This window comes from Choristoneura fumiferana, chromosome 23 (genome assembly GCF_025370935.1).
Source record: "Choristoneura fumiferana chromosome 23, NRCan_CFum_1, whole genome shotgun sequence".
NCBI lineage: Eukaryota > Metazoa > Arthropoda > Insecta > Lepidoptera > Tortricidae > Choristoneura > Choristoneura fumiferana.
Genome location: NC_133494.1, coordinates 3,528,073 through 3,548,954, shown reverse-complemented (window position 1 = coordinate 3,548,954; position 20,882 = coordinate 3,528,073). Strand labels below are relative to the sequence as shown.

General features: G+C 40.0%; 2 protein-coding genes across 6 annotated transcripts; one reads left to right on the top strand and one right to left on the bottom strand.

Annotated features, from left to right (window-relative positions):
• Nucleotides 1-149: 149 nt before the first annotated feature.
• On the top strand, nt 150-2,978 carry Mcm10 (minichromosome maintenance 10 homolog). The gene has a single exon (XM_074105758.1). The coding sequence runs from the start codon at nt 487-489 to the stop codon at nt 2,566-2,568; it is 2,082 nt and encodes a 693-aa protein (XP_073961859.1). The 5' UTR covers nt 150-486; the 3' UTR covers nt 2,569-2,978.
• On the bottom strand, nt 2,665-20,882 carry bur (GMP synthase burgundy). 5 transcript variants are annotated; one of them, XM_074105754.1, is made up of 16 exons: nt 20,761-20,882; nt 16,903-17,025; nt 14,644-14,830; nt 13,995-14,112; nt 13,110-13,266; nt 12,066-12,209; nt 10,512-10,608; nt 9,629-9,717; nt 9,070-9,224; nt 8,699-8,879; nt 8,024-8,158; nt 7,279-7,450; nt 5,902-6,019; nt 5,241-5,355; nt 4,550-4,741; nt 2,665-3,948 (listed from the first exon to the last, which is right to left on the bottom strand). In XM_074105754.1, exons 2-16 carry the CDS (start codon nt 17,002-17,004, stop codon nt 3,847-3,849), a joined length of 2,064 nt encoding a protein of 687 aa, XP_073961855.1. In that variant the 5' UTR covers nt 17,005-17,025; nt 20,761-20,882; the 3' UTR covers nt 2,665-3,846. The 5 variants fall into 5 exon arrangements, with proteins under 5 accessions (XP_073961855.1, XP_073961856.1, XP_073961854.1 ...); XM_074105755.1 differs by lacking the exon at nt 20,761-20,882 and adding an exon at nt 20,476-20,598; XM_074105753.1 differs by lacking the exon at nt 20,761-20,882 and adding an exon at nt 20,314-20,409.

The following is a 20,882-nucleotide window of genomic DNA, read 5'->3' as shown; positions in this document are numbered from 1 at the left end:
TATTTTAAAAGAGACTCGAACCTAAACACAGTCGCGTCAAAGTTGCGTCAAAGAAATAACGTTGCCCGTTTCAAATAAAAAAAAAAAAAAATGATAAAATTAGTGCTGCGCAAGTGCCGCGTTGACCGAGTAGCTAACATTCACTTCACTTGGCGTTGTGGATTTGGGTGATATGGGATATATGGGATTAGGACTGTGTTTTCATTTCATCGCTCATGTTGTTCGGCGAATATGCCAATGCCAAGTGATGTCTTGGCTGCATTATGTATGACCTATAGTAAGTAGCCTTTGCCTTTTGCAGAATGAACTGTGACAGTGACAGTGACAATTGACACTTGTGCCTTTGTGGTTAGGTTTAGCAAGCAGTTTCCCGCGAATAATATTATGCATTGTTATGCCCGTTTATTTATATAAATAATATACATCTGTACTTTCATTGAAATTTGTTAAAATACTTACTATAAGTGTACAATCATAACTCAAAACATGACTGAAATAGACGAACTGGCTGAGTTAGATGAATTGCTACGTGCAGATTTAGCTGACGAAGATGAACCTGTTCAAAAAGAAAAACTTCAGGACGTGGATATCTTCCAAGCTAGATCTAGTAACATAGAGGACCCTGATGAAAATACTGTGAAGTCTTCTGAGATACATAATGGAGACACTGACTCATCGGACGACGAAGAAAAGCGAAATTACACCGAGCGCAAGTATAACGACTATGGGTCACACGTAAAAAAGATGTTAGATAGCAAAGAACAAGAACACATAGAAAAACAGTTAGATTTTGCTACTAGACTGCGACAAACTAATATTGACGTTAAAATAGCCAAAACTAAACCTAAAGAAATACAACAAGATATACGAAATGTTTTGTGCGCACCAGCGTCTAAAACCAACACTGTTTCCGATATTTATACCGATCCCGTATTCGGTATTAGGATAACAAAGCCCCTTATATCTAGTTCAGCACTCTTGGACCGCATGCAAGGCCGAGAAGCTGTTAATATGCTAAGAGTCAAAAGACACGTGGAAAACGAAGACTTGTCCAAGGACTGGGTTACTGCTGGAGTCATTGTTAGAAAGAGTGCTGCTAAAAAGTCCCAGAAAGGCAACCAATTTCAAATTTGGACTCTGAGTGATCTAAAGGATGATCTTAAAACAGTTTCTATGTTTCTATTTCGGAAAGCTTATAATGATTTGTGGAAAACACCAGAGGGCACTGTTGTTGCAATACTGAATCCTAATGTATTAGAAAAATCTCAAAACAGTGCTGACCAGGCCTGTCTTAGTGTTGAGAATTCAGACAGAGTAATGATATTAGGGCAGTCCAAAGACTTAGGCATTTGCAAGAGCAAGAAAAAGAATGGGGAGCCTTGTACTGCATTTGTGAACAAAACTCAATGTGAGCATTGCATATACCATGTGAAGCAGGAGTATCAAAAGTTTTCTAAGAGATCAGAGCTCCAATCCTCAACAATGGGAAAAGGTCTTGTCAACTTGCAGAAAAAAGTATTAGGGAAAGATACTGTGATATATGGTGGTAGGGCTTACACAGCTCCCACCTCCGGTAATCATAAGGTTGTCAAGGAAAGGGACCAAAATAGACTGATGTCACTGAGTGACTACAACAAGTTGGAGGGTGACAAGTTGATGATGAACAAAGCACCATACGGAGCTGGCTCTTTTAAAAACAACTCTTCTATATTACACAGTCCATCCACCCAAAGAAAAAGTGATGCAGAAAGATTGAATAGACTGACTGGGTCACCTAATCCACAGAATGGAACCTCAAGCTTAGCAGAAAGGGTTGCCAATTCAAAGTTGGGCAAAGGCTTTGGATTGAAAGGAAGTGGAGTTGTTGATTTAAACATTTCTTATGGACAAAAAGCAGCAGAAAGAGCTAAATCAAATGCTTTGAGACTTATACAACAAAATGGAGGTATTGAGAAACTAGACCCAAATAATTTGAGAGGTACAGAAGCAGGGAGGAAAAGGGCTTTAGATAAGTTGAATGGTGGTGAGAATGATTGTAAGAAATCAAAACCAAATGAAGAAAACACAACATCAATGGGTATTAAATCAGAGAGATTCAAGAAAATTCTAGAAGCAACATCAGCCCACCAGAACCTCATCCAAGAACATGATGACAATGAACAGGACAAATACTTCAACAAACTGGAAAAGAAAGAAGCAATGGAAGAGAAAATGTTGAACACATTCAAATTGCCATGCAAGGCAGTCAGATGTGCCAAATGCAAATACACAGCATTCTCTGCAGCTCAGCTGTGCAAGGATGAGAGACATCCTCTTAAAGTTCTTGACACCTTCAAAAGGTTTTTCAAATGTTTAGATTGTAATAATAGAACTGTTTCTTTAGAGCTTATTCCTATGAATTCTTGTTCTAATTGTAAGAGTTCTAGGTGGGAAAAGGCACCTATGATGCGAGAAAAGAAGGTGACTTCTCTTTCTGAAGGTCTGTCTGTGAGGGGCGAGGAGGAGAGTTACATAGGAGGGCAAGTAACTGCTGGAAAAAATATTAATTTGCTAGTACCAGACAGCTAGCCATTTATGAGACTGTATTTTGATTTTACAAATGTTTTGGTAATTCTAATAAGGTATTTATTTAACCATGTAATTTTATAATAAAACTCATTGTGAAAATAAAGCATAATATAATTTTATTATGAAACCTCCAGTCAATAACACTGAACCATTCCATAAAACAATTTGTTTATCGATTTTATACACGACCCAGTATATATAATCATGTCGAGCAGAACATTTAAGGGCTTTTTAATATTTTTTACACAGCCTTTTACAATAAATTACTACAAGTTACAAAACTGATCAGTGGAGCTAACAATAACCATGACATTGTGTCACATATTACACCAATGTATTTACACCTTTAAAAGTCAGGCAGTGGTCCATGACGGAGTGACGATGCTCTAAACATTTAAAACTGAAATAAATCAACAGACACCAATATCTAGATTAAATAAAACGAAAGATCACCAGGCCGATAAAATAAATAACTACAATCACACAGATATAAATAACTGCATACTTAATATAATAAACTTTCAAAATTGCTTGTAATTTGTCTACAATTGATGTATTATAATATTCTAAACCCATTTACAGGTCTAATGTAAGCGGGCGTAAAATTATTATGAAACGGAAAACATTTAAAACTATGCGAAGTATCAATATTTTATTCAGACTGCGAATTTGGATCAATTGCATTAAGCGTCAATAGAGTTCCTTCGTAACGAAGAATTGCGCTCACAGATATTACCATCCATTGAATTTGGGCGTGCACGTTATGCTCATAAGGTATAATGTCAATTAATAAATTACAATAAAAATGTCAATCATCTTTTTAATTAATTATAAACAATCACTTTGCTCACCCGCGACCTAGAATCTGTAATCTTTTAGTCCAAGAACTGCACGCCCGAATGCATTGCATAGTTATATTACAAGGCTAGATGAGATCGTCACTATGTGTATCTATTCCAATTAGGCACTTAATTGCATTATTATAAAAAAATAATTAAATCCAGCACTCCGAGCATAGCTTACATTAACAACATGAACACAATTGACTGCGATTACGTTATTATATACATAGTTGTAGTCAAGTATGGATTCGATAAGAAACAAAACTGAACAAATCTACCATAGTAACCAAGTTGAAATAGGTATTAAATCCCTAAATTGTAATTGTAGTTTGGGGGCCGAAAGAATCAGAAGGGATCAGGGTCGGTGGCTAAGTTGCGTCGGGACCACTGCCCCGCGGGTGCGTTGGCGACGAGTAGAAACGTGAGGGTCGGGTGATCATTCCCACTCGGTGGTCCCAGGCGGCTTGGCGGTCAAATCGTAGAGCACGCGCGATATTCCCGGTACGCTCATCAGTTCCTTCCGCATTCTGTCTACAACCTGAAGACGAAAAAAAAAACCGTTACTTTTTGGTTATGGCGATTGTGTATCAAGTGACAGCGTGCTATGCCGAAATTTCACGTCCTAATCTGGGCGTTATAACTCTTGCAATCCTGTTTCACTTGATAGCAGCACATTAGCTACAATTCTGCTCTGGCTAACATCCGAACTTCGGTCGTAACCGCGGGTCACATTGTCAAAGTCTAGTTATTTTATTTTGCAAATAAAACATTGGTATTTATTGTAAAATAATATTAATGAAATAACAAAATCAATTCTCTTCTTTTTTCGCAGAAATATATTAATTTTATTTTAACCAACAAAAAATATCAACTGTTGTCTTAGATAGCCAAGGGCCCTGGAGGGGGTCACGTCCCCGGATCCGCCCTTGTGCTCGAGATCAGCAACACTATCTCCCAGTACTTATGGAGACGACTCCTAGCGCCATCTAGTGAGCAAATATAGAAACCCCAACCGAGTCCTACATGGCGCTATCAAAGTTTCTCAACTCAGACGCATGATATGCAACTTCGGACTTCGGTCACCAGGCATAACACCTGTCTGGAGAGATCTTTCTATTGGAGCCTTCCTCCTCACTTACATCTTGCGGCATGGCGTCAGAGCCCGGCAGCGCGGCGACGCCCGTCATGAAGTCCGACGTGACGAAGGGGCGCAGCACGATCGAGTGCTGGCAGGACGGCGCGCGCGTCGCCGCGTCGCGGTCGAAGTGGATCGGGATCAGAACCACAGGCATCTGCGCGATGCGTCCGCTCACGCCGCTCGACGTTAACACCTGACAGTCAATCACGTTGAATTAAGGTTCAAAACAGACAAGCCACTAAACAACTTAGAAGTGTAAAACTCAAAAGGGCATGTTGTGTATACTCGTTCACGAAAAAATGTGTTAATTAATACTACAAGTACATTTGCTTAGTGAGTGTACTAATACTACATAGGTACCCTAATAAAAGTCTTGAAGATGAAAGTCATTTATTAAATCTTCATGCTGCCCTGCTGTTAACAGGGTAGTAATAATTAGAAATAAATTAATTTAACTTTATTTCAGACTATAACAGACTAACGTTGTATGAAAGTCCATAAACATTTTTTTTAAAATGTCTAATTGACGATTAAAAATAATTTCATATCAAAAACGTGATTGCGCGTGAGGCCGCGGGTGTAGCGTGTGTAGCGCCTATGTGTGCGTGCGTGTGTTCGCGCTGGAAGACGTGACATTGTCTGCTCATACGTACAAGGTCACTGGTAGTTATTTTTGCCTTAATTTAGCATACCTGTGTGGCAATGTCGTCAGCCTGGCGGATTGTGGAGACGACCTGCTGCGTGAGGAAAGTGGGCGTGATGTCTGTCACTTGCTCCTTGATGAGTCCTCCAAAGGCATAGCACACCCTACATGTAATAAAAAAAGATTCACTTGGCCTGTAGTAATTTTAAGACGTAGAAGCTCAGCCGAATAATTTCGAATATGTTCAAATCAGCCGTGTATCTACAGCATAAAAGTCAAAGTCATTTATTGCCAGAACACAGTGATACAAATTATACGGTTCTTCGCGAATCAGGATGTGCTTATGTTCTACTTACATTAGGCATGCAATATTTGTATAAGACATTAAAACCAATTAAATTTTCTGACCAATTAATATTTCATTGCGGGTACAGTAATAATTATCATTATACATTAATTAATTATTTCAATTATGTAATTATCATTATTATGTGAAAGATTTTCATACAATTAATTCTTGATGCCAATTATAAATTACAATTAATAAATATCACTTGAAATATAGTGTATTTAGAACAGGGAATCCCAAACTAGGAGTGGCGTTGAGCGTAAGGGAAACTGTAAATTTTGCGAAATAACCCTAATGAGCGCGAGTCGCTCACATATACAGCTCCTCATTGTGTACTTTAAAATTGCATGCCACCATTCACCTGTTGACATTGTGGCAGACCCGCGGGATGATCTTGGCGAGATAGTTCATGTCCTTCCAGTCCGGAGGGTAGCGTTCCGTGGACAGCGCGACCGCGTAACTGTACGTGCGGGCGTCACCTGTCGGACATACAGTTTATTAGTGCTAATGTACGAGTCAGGAATCTTAAACTTTTAGGCCCAGAACATACAGTGGAACGCAACTGCAACGAAACCCCTTTGAAATAATTGATTTGAAACCAGTTTCAATCGTTTCTCATAGACGCTGTAACCTAAATTGTCTCACAATGTGGTATAATTCGTCATTCAGAAAAAGAAGCCGAAGCCGATGAAAGGCAAACACGAGTTTCCTGCGCGCCGGTTTCAATTCAACTAATTGGCAACGCGTTTCAAACTACGTCGCGTCACAAACAGAGTCTCTCAAAGGAGTCTATGGCATAAATTCAAATGAAACCCAAAAGTAACTTTCTAGTTACTTCTGTTACGGTTGTGCTTCACCGTCCGTTCTGGGCCTTAATAGTATTTTATGCAACAGTTGTATAACAGGATTCAAAAAAGGTGAGTGGCGTGAGTTACGATGTGAGCTTTAGCGAACATCGTAAGAAAAAGACGCCACGAGCTTTTTTTGACTTACTTATACAACGTTGCATACAATACTTTTTCTTCGACTTGGGTACTTATTAATTAAAATACAAAATTAGAGAAAAAGTAAACTTGAAATGTTTTCATACTTTAGTAAAAAGTATCGCAACCGCAAAGAGAAGGTAAACAACAATAAACAAGTGAGAAATATGAAAACGTCAAAATATGTCTAAGTTAAATTTTGTTTTTGATTAACGTTTATTTGCCTGTGTCGATGTCAAAAATACGCATTACTTAAATGGTGGCAGGCTATGGATTAGTAGGTTTGGAAAGTTTTTTTCTGTATAAAAACCATATAAAATATGTAACTGGCACCTTAGCGTGTCCGAACGTACGAATTAAGAAAAAAAAAAGTAAGTGATTGCAGCAGGGCTACTACGAAACTCCAGACTCGAAGTTCGCGTCGTGCGGTCCGTCTGACACTATTCTATTCTATTTAATATGAATGCGAGAGGGACGGTACGATACGAACTTCAATTTTTGAACGTCATAGTAGCTCAGTATCGTTTTAGCAACATTACGATACAGTGCTGTTATGGGGAATAGACAATATAGACTTTTCCAGAACCTTGTTATGTATGTTGTTATATTACTGTTCGTGATTAAGTAAATCACATATTACAGTATAGGAGTAGAAAAAAGCTTTTATTATCTTTTGTTTGTGGCTTAGCATCGTAAAACAGACTTTCGCAGCTCATGATTATTTTACTTGTGTCACTACAATATCGTCAACGTACCTTGCACGCCGACAGTGCGCAGCGGCAACAGTGTAGCGGCGATGGGCGACTTGGACGAGATGCGTTTGAGCTCCGTCTGTTCCGCCACAGTGCTTGCGCTTGCCACCCGCCCCAACAGGGCGTGGGACTTGACGCACATCGAAGCGTATTCGACCATTATTTTCACTATCACCTGAAAATGGACAAGACAATTTAAGTGCAATTAGGCTTTACTTTAAAGAGATCCGCTAATCAGTTGTAGATTCATCTCTTAATGGATTAGGATTAGCACGAGCAGCAGCAGGTCGTCGCGGGCACAGCTCGTGGGGCAGACCAGACATACCTACCTAGTTAAGAGTTAATACAGGTCATTCTCAATGGTTCGCGGAACACATGATAGAGGATTTAATATATGGATGTAGATAAAATATTGTATGCAACTGTACGTAATTAGGCCTCAAAACACCCATGTGACCGTATGAAACTCGGCTACGCCTAGTTTCATAAAACCACACTCGTGTTTTAAGGACCCCTATTACGATACAGTTGTATAAATACCTATTAAAAAGGATAGTTGCAGTCTTCGCTTCCTGAATCGAAAATGACGTAAGTTAGTTGAAATCAAAAACCTAAAAGGTTATGGCAAAAAATAATATTTCAGTAAATGATTTCTTAACACTTAAGTATCCTTATCATCGTATAAATATGTTAACTAATCACTTCTCACCTGCACTTGCTACTTAGCAAAGTGTAAAGAAGCCTGTACCTGTGTCTCTGAGAAGTCTCGCTCCATGCGCGGCTCGTCCTGACAGAGCACGCGCACGGCGAGCCCGGGGCCCGGGAACGGGTGCCGCGCCACCAGCCCCGCCGGCAGGCCCAGCTCCAGCCCTAAGGCGCGCACCTGCAAACACACACACATTATTAATTAAGCGGCTTCGTACGCGTGAATTATAAGATCAAGCAGTTGAATTGAAATTCCGGGATTTTACAAAAATCCCGTGGGATCTAAATCGTGCTCCTATTAAGGCTGCACTCGACGACGCGGCCTCGACCGGGTCCGGCCGCAGCGCGCCCCGCCCCAGCAACACTCGTGCTCGGGCCGCCAGTGACTCACCTCGTCCTTGTGGAAGTCTTTGAGCGGCTCGACGACGCGGCCTCGACCGGGTCCGGCCGCAGCGCGCCCCGCCCCAGCAACACTCGTGCTCGGGCCGCCAGTGACTCACCTCGTCCTTGTGGAAGTCTTTGAGCGGCTCGACGACGCGGCCTCGACCGGGTCCGGCCGCAGCGCGCCCCGCCCCAGCAACACTCGTGCTCGGGCCGCCAGTGACTCACCTCGTCCTTGTGGAAGTCTTTGAGCGGCTCGATGACGCGGCCTCGACCGGGTCCGGCCGCAGCGCGCCCCGCCCCAGCAACACTCGTGCTCGGGCCGCCAGTGACTCACCTCGTCCTTGTGGAAGTCTTTGAGCGGCTCGATGACGCGGCCGCGCGCGCGCAGCGCCCGCACCAGCTCCGTGTCGTTGTGATGCGTCTTGATGGTGGACGCGTTGCCCGACGCGAGCGACGACGCGGACTCGATCAGGTCCGGTCGCAGCGTGCCTTGCCCCAGCAACACTTGGTCCTCTCTGAAAAATAAACGGCTGAATATATTCGGTTCTTTTCGTCGTATTTATAGATACTTTCATTCATGCATTCAATCATCACGTGTCGTGTTATGTTCGCATCGGGTGTCGACACGTCACGTCACGTCGCGTTTTCGTAGTACGTTTCAACTTTTAATCGCTGGCCAGTTTTTAATTAAAAATCTGTACTCACGAGAGGTTGAGGTCCTTGACGGCCTGTTCGGCGACGCGTATGAACACGTCGCCGATGATGCGCCGCTTGTCTTCGGGCGCGTGCGTGTGGCACAGCAGCGGCGTGTGGCGAGAGCGGCCCGCCGCCTCCCGGATGACAGTGCTGCCTTGCCGGAACTGACACAAACAATTACGTTTTTTTTATCAAACTTGCTCGTTATCTTCTAATCTAATGCTTGCCTAAGACCAAGTAAACAGACGCCAATAGCCACGAAAAAAAAGTAATAATAAGTATTAACTTTCTAATAAACTTACTAATAAATTACCGAAAGTATATAAAAATAATTGTTCAATCGTATTATAAAATGGGAATTTAGATAGTTACTGATTTGATTCGAACCGCCGCTTTCGTTTCGTCAGTCGGTCTAAGTCTGTCAAAGAAGTCTCTCGATAGTAGCTCTTGTTCGCTTCCACCGAACCTTAGACACTTTCAAAGTGTCTAAAATAATAACATCCAAGTTAAAAAACAATTGAGATTGCGTTCGGGCTGTATGGGTTTAAGACAAAAGGAGACAGCTGACCTGGTGAGAAGCGTTGATAACATGCATTCTGACACCCAATTCACGAAGACTCCTCTCTACTTTAGCGCTCTCGTTTTTACGCATGAATCCTGTAAAACAAACTTAGTAAGTCCACAAATCAAAACTATACTCAGCAGCACAAAATTTGGCCCTCTCTACATATACCTATTATTACATACATTTGAGGGACAGATTTTTGGCCGCTCTACTATTTAAAACAAAATGAGAACCATTTGTGTTCGTCAGTAAAATTAAAAATTACATTTAAGTTTTTATCTGAATAAAAAAAATTGTGTCAATAAAACCATTATACCTTCCGCCGCCTAACTATGCCTAAAAGTTCATTGCCACGACTAGTACCACAAAAACGATAAAGGTATTCCAATAATTGAATAGGCACTATACCGTTAAGCGATTCGAACACAATCCGGGAGTAACGTAAAGACGTCGCATAATTTTTTTTATCTCAAAAATGCGTCAAAACTGAGTATTAAGTAATGAACTTTTAGGCAGATTTATATGGCACGTGGTATAGGTACTTTAGACAAAGAATATTAGAAACAATTAAACTTATTTCCATTTTGCATGAAATTCAAGTGTCCCCCGTTTAGTTTTAAACGACTTCAAAAAAGGAGGAGGCTCTCAATTCGGCTTTATATTTTTTATTAATATTTTATTTTAACCCCTCGCATGTCGACACCAATATGTGCCAAATTTAAGGACACATTTTTGTATTTTTTTAATCAGCAAAATTTGTGCTTATTAAAACAGATGAGACTATAAAATTCAGTACTTTTTTAGTTCCAACATACGAGGGGTTAAGTTGAAGGCGTCGTCGAATCTAAGGGGATGATGTCTGATGAAGGCACAAGCCACAACTTACCATTGTCGATATGTAGAGCAATGACTTGGTCCTCGCGGAGCGCGGTCCGCAGCAGCGCCGCGCAGACGGTCGAGTCCACGCCTCCGCTGACCAATACCTGCAAACGTTTATGATTCCATTGACAAATCCTACGGTCTTTTCAAAGGAAAATAAATGACTGCTGAATGACAAGATTATGTCTTTTATATATATTTTTTTTTATAAAAAGACAGATCAAGATCTCCGCTGTCTGAATGTCTGTCTGTCCGTCCGTCTGTCACATGGCTCTCTTTCTTGAGTCGTAATAGTTAGACACTTGAAATTTTCACAGATTATGTATTACTATGGCCGCTATAGTAACATATACTAGAAACAGAATAAAATAACCCTGCCCCTAAATGAACCCTGCGTGCGCGTTTCCGACTCGCACTTGGCCGGTTTTTTCTGTCTAAAGGAAGTAAAAGATCCGAAGCATAGTACATGATATTTAAATATTAAGCTTAGTTTGCATGAACCATTACATTTGGTAGTGATATTTCAGGTGTTCGGTAAATTTGAATGGACATTCCCAAAAGTTCCATCTAGAGCATCATTTACATTGCATCAAGAAGGGGGTGTTATACTAAATTTGCTACCTCTCTGTGATTAAGATTTTATGGTTTTAGTTTCGATCTCGTTACGTCAGTTTTTTGTAACAAGTACTCGCTATAATGTCCTCAATAGTGGGGAATTCGCATCATCAGTTGTTGTTCTTGGCCTATAAATACTCTCAAACTGAGTTGCCAGCGTGACTGTGTCAAAAAAGGACCAATTTAATTTATTTAATCGTATGGCGTAAAAACATTAAACAATTACACTAAAGAAAGAAACTACAAACTAGCTATAAATCCACATTCAGGGTCCCAAGCCACGACATTGTGTCAGGTGTGAGATTGTACAGATCTCCAGGGGAGCCCGAGTATGAGTGTAGAGGGCAGCGCAGTACAATGTGCTCCATAGTTTGAGCCTCCTCGCCGCATTCGCAGAGGGCCGAGTCCCGCCAACCCCACTTGTATCGAAAGTAGTGAAATTAATTAATTATTTAATTAATTAATTAAGGAATGAATTAATTAATTACCAATTTAATTTGGAAAACGACTAAAGAAAAGCTAAAAGAATTAAATTGAAATGGTCATTTGGGTGTTACGTAACGTTTAGAAAAGGGTAGGGGGGGTACAGAAAAATGTTATAGCGAACGCAACGACATGTAACGACATGGGTCAAAAATCTTCAAAAATGAGGGCTATCGCGTATGAATTCGCCGCTAGAGGCGCTAGTGTAGCGTGAGGTCTCCGAAATGTCAAATCTGTATTAAATATGATTTTAATCTAGACTTTGTTTTCACGCCCGTAATAACAGACTTTGAAAGCCACACTTAAAACCACACGCAACAGTGGCGTCAGCTAGAAAGACAAAAAACGATAGCCCTCATTGCGTTAAGTACCTATTATGTACTTGAATGCCTTCTAAGCTAAGCCATCAACGGCCCAGTGTGTAATAGCTGTAAAAATGGTCCCTATTTGTGTGTGCACTCACCAGCACTTTGTTGTCGCCGACGGCCTCGCGTATGAGCTGCACGCAGGCCTCGCGGCGCGAGCGCAGCGTGAACGAGCGCGACATGCCCGCGATGTCGAACAGGAAGTTGGACAGCATCTGTTTGCCTTTCGGTGTTAGGTCGACCTGCGGACATTTATGGAATACTGGAGTTTACCCGCGGCTTCGCACACGTAAACTATTCGATCTGGTAGTTACAATTGAAATTCCGGGATTTTACAAATTTCTCCTAGGTATTCTCAAAACTTATAGGGTGACGGCACCAATCATGGGCATGTTAAGCACAGTAGTATCCAGTAATGGACAGCAAGGATTCAATGCCTTATAGCTCACCATTCATGAACTTTACCAGTTATGATCATCAGTTATCTGTACATAAGTGTTATTAGTTTTAGAAAAAGTAGCGTCCGTTTCTTAATATTGGGTTAGCGGAAAAAATATTTCATTATTGGTTCCTTGTCCATGACTGGTGCCGTCACCCTATCGTGGTCTTCATTGAGGTTGTGTTAAGAACAACTGTCCAAAATTTCAACACTCTAAACCCAGCGGTTGAAATTTCAAGATTTTATTCCTATCCTGTGGGAATATCGAAATAAAAAGTAGCCTATGTGTTATTCCAGAGGACCAGCTACCTACATACTATGTGAATTTCATGACTCTAAGCCCAGCGGTTGTTATTTCAAGATTTTATCCCTATCCCGTGGGAATATCAGGATAAAAAGTATCCTATGTTTTAATCCAGGTTATAAACTAACTTTTAGTCAAATCAAACTCGTAAACTCTTATTTCTTCGCATTTATAATATTACTTAGTAGATTAACAAAAAAGAATGTCATTCCTATGCAGCCAGAGAATCTGGACGTAGCAGGAGAAGTGTTTGATAAATGTAGCCATTGACTCTTGTCTAGTTGATACAAAAAGAAAAAAATTGTCAGAAAATACAACAAAGTACAATATCTAACCAGATATATTGTAATGAAGCTAGATTACTACCGAGCTCCGAGACGCGTTTGCGCAGGAACTAACCTCGGGATGGAACTGGACCCCGTAGAGCCGCATCTGCTCGTTGTAGATGGCGGCGATGAGCTGGTTGGAGGAGTGCGCGCCGACGCGGAAGCGCTCGCCGACGCGTTGCACGCTGTCGCCGTGCGTTAGCAGCACCGGCTGCAACTTCTCCAACCGGCTGCAAGAAGCACATCAATGTTAAAAATCCGGTTCGAAGGACCAAACGACATCCGGCTCGAAGGATCAAGAGCAATCAGGTAAGTGTAGAGAGGCTGGGGACCGGGGACAATACCGTCTTTACCATAAAGCCCCCCGAAAGACCGATACACTAAAAAAAATGCCATATGATTGGATAAATAAGTATGTTGGTGTCATCAATATCTTAAACTTACACTTACAGCTGAGTCTCATTGTTAAACACTTCATTTCCGATTGGGGAATTAAACTAACTTCTAGCACAAGCATGCACGCATGCATGCGTACACTTGTACGTCTATTTAAGATTTCAGGAGCCCTGATATACACGGTGTGTTACAAACATACCCGTAAAGCGGAAAGGACGTTAAATGGTTTCTTAAAAAGAGACCAAAGAAAGTGATAGAGTCCATTTGCAACATTTGAAAAACGTAGTATCGTCAATGATGCTGCCAAATAAAATTCACATTTTTTTTTATAGATATTCAACCCTATTTCAGTTAAATTAAAGGGTAAACTTAGCACATTGCACGCATTTGCATTGTGCACATTTTTAATATCCATGGAACGACAAAGAGTCTTAAAAAAGGTATTCCTTCTGTCCAATTTTAGTCTATTCTATTAAATTTTATGGGTTATTTTGTAATACGTTGTATATTCTAATCTAATTTTAACCCTAGATAATGTATACTCGTATCTTATCGTACTTACTTAAACAATGGGCAAGTAGTCTCAACTTCGACTTCATACTGGCCGTCTTCGCGGGCATCCTTGCGCAGCACAGAGCCGCCGAATTCCTTGTTGAGCATTTGCATGCCGTAGCAGATACCTGACAATTAAAATAACGTATTAAATACACTAGTCTTTAGTTGTGGAAGTCAAATCGAGGCCTTTTCGTAGCAGTGGAACACTATACAGGGTGTAATCGTTAAGTATAGCCAGGAAGCTATTCCGTAAATATATGCTCAGCGGCAAAAAATTTGGCCCACCCTTCATACAAAATTACCGATTCTGCATATATTTGAGGGCCATAAAATTTATGGCCCAATCGCCTTCATAAAAAATGTATCCGATTCTGTATAGGCTATAAAAAAAAACATTGAGGGCCAGATCTTTTTGTCTCAAATAATACACAGACCTAACAACACATACATACATAGTCTTACATCTGGCAGTATGGTGGTGTTGCTCTGAAGATGAGCTCTGTTTGAGTTCGAAACGCGTCAGTGTATTGTGGTGGTTGTGATAGATGGGTTTGTGTGATTTGTCTGTGTACTTACAGTGTGGCGGTGGAGGAACTGCATAAACTTAGCTATCATAAGGTCGCGGGTGAGCAAAGAAATTCTTTTAGTTCACTGACCTAGCACCGGCAGTCCGATCTTGAATATGTCCGCATCGTACCGCGGCGCGTCTTCAGCGTACACCGAGTTAGGCCCGCCGGAAATGATGATGGCACGGTAGCCGGCTTCCTTCAGGTGGTAGGCTGGCGTGTCCAGCGGCAGGATGTCGGACTCCACGCAGAGTTCGCGCACGCGGCGGTCGATGACCTGGCAAGTAAATTAATGAATAAAGCATAATTTCTATCAAACGGCTCGCATCGGATCGAATCGGAAAGAATACGAACGGACGCAACGACCGCCGATCGCGTCCGGCAGGATTTCGACGTATAGGATAGGCTCCCCCCGCACCGTGTCGTAAATAAAGTGCCACGCGACAACAGCCGAAAGGATCCGATCGAATACGATGACAGGCGAACGGAGCCGATCGCGCGACAGAGTATACTTTCGGCTACAATGTACACTCCACATTGTAGCCGAAAGACGCTCGCGGTGAAGCTGACTTAGATTAAACTTTAAATACTGTATAATTTAGGGCACAAAACACAGATAGTTCAGAAGTCAATCTCCATACAAGTGCGCTCGAGCAACGCACACATAGACACTGCTCACGGACACGATAATCTCGGCACGGTTGGGACCAGTCCTAGCGGGAGTGCCATGCGCTTGAGACACGCGTCTGTGAACTTTTTTGTGCAATAATGGCGCAACCAAAAAAAAGTTATTATACTTAACTGTTCAGTGGACGGTTGCTTAAATTCAACATTCAACGGTGAATTGACGTTTTTTAAACTACCAGTGGTTTCAGAGAGGTAAGTAGGTATCTGCTTGTATTTCGATGGTTCGTTTTAACGTACACAGAACAGTTAGGTAGATATGTAAGCGCTCCGAAAAGTCGAAATCGTCGCAAGATATTTTCTGTGACAAATTTGTAATATAACAATGACATTAAAATTAAAATATTTTAGTTATTATTAATTTATATTTCCGTTCTTCCCGTTTCATTTTCAACAATAAATCAAACAACTGGATACGAGTGCCACTACCACGATAGTTTTTTGTGCATAAGCCATAGTTGACAACCTTAGAGCGACCGCCGAGCGTAGGTATGAAAAGTGAAGTACATACAGGAGATTGCCTTCTGAACTATCTGTGTTTTGTGTTTAGGGGCTGTTTCACCACCCATTGATTAATTTTATTTGACGGATAAATGTGACACCATCTCCTTTCGAACAAAACAAACAGAGACGACATCACATTTATCCGTCAGGTAAATTTAATCAATGACGATGAAACAGGGGGTTTAGTTATTGTTTAATCCACCAGCCAGAGATGTGCGAGGTAACTGACCGGTACGAGGATGTGTAGCGAGTTTGTGGAACTTAGTGTGGTGACTGTGGCAAGTACCAATTCATCCCCTCACTACACCAAATTTCTACCCTCCTTTTCTTCACCCTATTATCCAACTTTTTTATGGTCCAACCGAGGGTAGAAAATAAAACCGACACATTCGTTCATCTCTGCGGCGCGTTGGGTCGAGCTCCTGCTCCCTTCGACGTTTCCTTCGCAAATTAAGATACGAATCATAACACCCTGGGGTGGAAGAATCAAAGAAGAAAAGCAAGCGTCCAACAAAATCCAGCACGGGAGGGGAAGTAAATTCGAACCAGGTTAGAACCCCTTCAACTTCCTACTACTTCGCCTCCCCAGACTGTTTCCTACAGAGATGTGCGAGGTAGCTGAGCGGCGCGAGGATGCGTAGCGAGGCAGCGGTGGCACCACTGGCCGCTAATAGTGACTGATTACTTCGCAACATATTCCTTGCACACATCCTTTCCCTGTTTTGTATATACAAAAACCTCCACTAGGGCTGCGCTGCGCGATAGGTAAATGAAGCGTTCGACGTCGGATCTACAATTTAGCCATTTTGGGATTATTACGTCAAAGTCAATATAAAACAGTATTTGACTTTGGCACAATAATTGCAGATCTGTCTCTGTTAATAGTCACCGTCATATTGGTTTATAACAAACACATTCATCGCAATCACTTTCACCGCTTCTTTCTATTCAATGATATACATAGGTGGGTAAGGATGAGGGTAGAAAGAGATACGAACGCGAGTCCGCGCGTTGGACAATACATTACACCGCAGCGGGTTGCGGCTGCAGTGTGGTAACCGCCTAACTGATCAGGCGGTCATCAGATCTGTCTGATCAAACGCAGTGACGGAAGTGTTTGAAGCATTTGTAAAATAAGTAAAAGCTGATGCTGAGTATTACCTTTCCATACTGCGAGCCTGCATCCAAGATGGCGACTTTGTCACGGGGGTGCGTGGCTCCGTTGGTACCGCGGAACTGTCCTTCTGCGCTGGCTGTGTGCATCTCGCCAACTCGCCAGCAGCACTAAAGTTTAGACCTGCTTCGAGCTGCGCTGGACTTTGTGGACCTGCTAAAAAATCGAGCATGTTGCATTACATTTCGAGGCTGTGAAGCGAACGACTTTGAATTGGTCAATCAGGCGCCGTAATGTAACTTCCACGATTTTTCTTGCATATCTAAACCTGCATTGACAGCTGGATAGTGGTAAAGTCAAGATCATAAATATAGGCATATGTTTCCAGGATGACAAAAATATCTCTACACCTTTATGCCACCTATCATAAGGTTGATGTATACATTTGATGTTATATCTGCATAGATATTATGCCCTCGACTGTGAGGTAGCGAAATTCTATTCCAGAATTACGCAGACATGGATAGAATTTCGATCGCGTCTTGCAGCGTAAATTCTAAAAATTTGGATTTCAGTAAATAATTTGGATTACTTGATGTTAAACACTATGGAAGTATAAAATTAGAACTTTATTAAATAGAAACAATGTTTTTCAATTGAATCAAAGACTTAGAGAACAATGTTATCAACTACCATTGGCTTATTATTAAGTTGAGGTAGTTTCTACATATTGCTGGAAAATATACTAATTAAGAATAAATTTTTGGTATAATTGCTTTAATTGTGAATGGTAAAACTGCCATTGTTTCAATTCACGCAAATTTACCTAAATGTAAATGTGTGGCCTTATCAACAATTGCAAAGCCAACAAAAACAAATCTTATCAAATAATATTAATTAGATACCTAAAGTTTCTAAGTCAAGTAATAATTTCAAGACTTTATTGCATCAACATTTTAATGAGGCATCTTTTACTAATTTGTTAAATGAATGGAATCAAGTCATTTAAAAAAATACAAATACACATCTAAATTCAATGAAAATTTACAAGCAATAGAACATTCTGTAATGTGCTCATCATAAAAAACCCTTATTTGTAAACTGTTTTAAAATCTTAAAAGAGCTCATCACCAAAACAAAGTGAGCAAAAAACACTGTACATTATAACTTTCATCCAACCATTATTCATAATCTAAAATCTAAACTAGCCCCACACACCAGTAAACGAGAGTAATGAACTTGAACTTGGCCTAAATCTTCACACTTTTACTATTTCTGCTCGCTGTGTGGCAATAAAAATAGCATCACAGATATAAACCATTATAAACTAAGCACGCCAATACCTTCAATATGAACTGTCTAAATCCAAACATCACAAAGGCACACAATAAAACACAAATAAACATTCAGGGCACAGGTATTTGACATTTTCAATTGTCAATGCAAAGTCATCACCACAATGAATTAATATCGAGTCACTACCAACACTGGATGACACAAGCAACAAAAACAAAGAAATAAAGGCTGAAGAACCACTTAGTGATCCAATTATTGGGATATCATTGGATAGAGCAGCATACTCTTTACTGAGCCAACGGTGTGAATGTGTTATTTATAGAAAGCATCCCACATGAAGGAAATAAACACAAACATACGTAGGTACTGGACGGTGGGAGTGTGACAACTTATTTTGTGATTCAGAAACAATGTTTAGAAGAGTTTAGTATTAAGATTGAATATGAAAAATTTAGAGGTTAAATATTATTACTGACTTTAAAATTTATGTTAAATTTGATGAACAATAAAATGTGTGACTGATTATGTTCACACTCACAAGGGTCTTGAGAGGTATTTTTTGTATCAATTTTACTTTAAATAACAATCATTTACTTGATTCTAATAATTTAAGTAGGTGGCGTTTTCAAAAAAAGTGTACCATATCTTATTTTTTTGAAATTTTCACAATCGATTCTGAACATTTATAAAAATGTCCCCATTTTTAATACAAAATTTTATGAGTCAGTTTTGTCAAGCCCATACTGAGTGTATGAAAAAAACGTCACAAAACTGACATTTTTTTAAACTATCGGAATCAATTGTGCTCAAAAAGGAAAGGGTACTTACACTTTTTTTTTAAAGTCTACAGACTGTACTCTAGAGTTAGTAATTGTTTCTTAACATCAATTTAGCTTGAACAATAGTTTACACTACAATACCTATTAAACAAAATTTTAAGTTTAAATTTTTAACAACAAGAGACCACAATGGTATCAGTCAAACTCGCTTTCACCATCATCTTGCTTCCTCCAATATTTTACTATTTATTACCTGTGGTAACTTTACTGGTTGGTGTATTAGCTAAGTTTTCATTTGTAATCAGCCATATTGTACCGTTCGTAAGCCTATAACTAACATCTAAAACATTAGACTGAATTGGGTCTATATGATATGATAAAACATTAGCTGAATTGGGTCTATATTGATGATGATGAATGATGATGAAATTACATTATGACTTATAAAATTATGGCAGTCGAAAGGATCCCAGCGGAATCAAATAATGATTGTAATTGGAAAATAGTATTAGATAATTTCTACTGGGCTGCCCTATCCCATCCTGGAAAAAAAATTGTTTTGTAAAACAATAAGACAATTGCACATTGTGTTAAAAGTACACAACAAGTTAAAGCATGGAGAATCCCAGAGGTAAATAATCTTCAGAAGCTCAGAGCCCTCTTAGTAAAGTAAAAAGATTAGTCATGATATTTTGGAGACCTCACCAGTCTAGGCCTACCCGACATGCCCTCATGGGATCTGCAGAACTATTTGCAACTATATTATTATGAGTATGTAGTTTAGTTCCCGCCATTATTGTATTAACTGTATTAATTCAAACGGTCATTGAAACAACTCAATACACAATTTATTATACTGGGTCAGTAAATAAAAGTGAAATATAAACTTCCATTTAGTAATACTAGTACATGTCAGAACATTTAAATATTCAATTATTTGGAATTGTTCAAAAACCTCATCGGTTTTATGAGCAACCATAGAAAACAGGACTGTTTCATCATCATCACATTTTTGTCATTAGAATTAAAATAATATTTCCACTATCACATAATTTACAACTGTGCAAATAATTGACCACCTGCTCCAGAGACTAACACCATGTAATAACTTCATGTAATTATAAGCTTGAAAAGAATAATGAAAAGAATAAAATGAGAAGTCCATACCTTATCTAATGAACAAGTCGTGTCGACTGAAGGGGGTCTGACATCACATGTACTTATGTATTCATAATTTAAAGGTTATCACAGCAATTGACATGATATATATAAACAAACTAAACCAAATGATGTAATCTTAACCAAACCACCAAATAACTCATTCAGCACAAAAACCACAAAGATTCGAAATCGGATATCCAACTGGACATAAAAGATTTTTACCTTTCTAAGCACAAACATTATTCAACTATGTTTCAACACCTGAACCTTTTTGAGGGCATTTTGTCAAAGAAAGAAGATGATCGAGATGGCACGATAACAATACAGATAACGTGGAGATAATACCAAGCATTTTAACAACGACCAGTGACTAAAGCTTCATACCGGCTGACACTGAAGTACGCCTTGGTCAAAATTCCCTTATGTTATTTATTTACACGAAGCGCGCATCTATCCGACTCCATAGCGATCAAGCAGTTTAGGTCACTACACTAAATACATTATCTAGTAAGAAAACTGCGCGTAATGCTATGAAAATGCTGTGTGAAACCGGGCTTTGACATTAGTTTCTGGGTCATAAGCAGAATTACAGTGTGTAGCATTTATAATTACCAGCGTAAACAACAAGATGGTGCCCAAAAAAAGTAAACGAGAGTTTTTCTGACTCACCTAAAGGATTATAATGGAGATTTCAAAAGATTATATTCATGAAAAACGAGAAAAAATGTGATTCTCCATTCAGCACTACGAATACAAAATTTTGGTACTGGCAGAAGCCGCAAGGTGGCGCA

What these genes read in the sequence shown, in the direction of transcription:
- bur (XM_074105752.1), bottom strand. Translation starts at nt 18,261, where the DNA reads ATGTTTATTTGTGTTTTATTGTGTGCCTTTGTGATGTTTGGATTTAGA. An exon ending in TTAGACAGTTCATATTGAAG is followed by an intron (nt 17,026 to 18,198) that starts GTATTGGCGTGC and finishes TCTAAACTTTAG; the next exon opens with TGCTGCTGGCGAGTTGGCGA. An exon ending in GTCAAGGACCTCAACCTCTC is followed by an intron (nt 8,880 to 9,069) that starts GTGAGTACAGAT and finishes TTTATTTTTCAG; the next exon opens with AGAGGACCAAGTGTTGCTGG.
- Mcm10 (XM_074105758.1), top strand. Translation starts at nt 487, where the DNA reads ATGACTGAAATAGACGAACTGGCTGAGTTAGATGAATTGCTACGTGCA.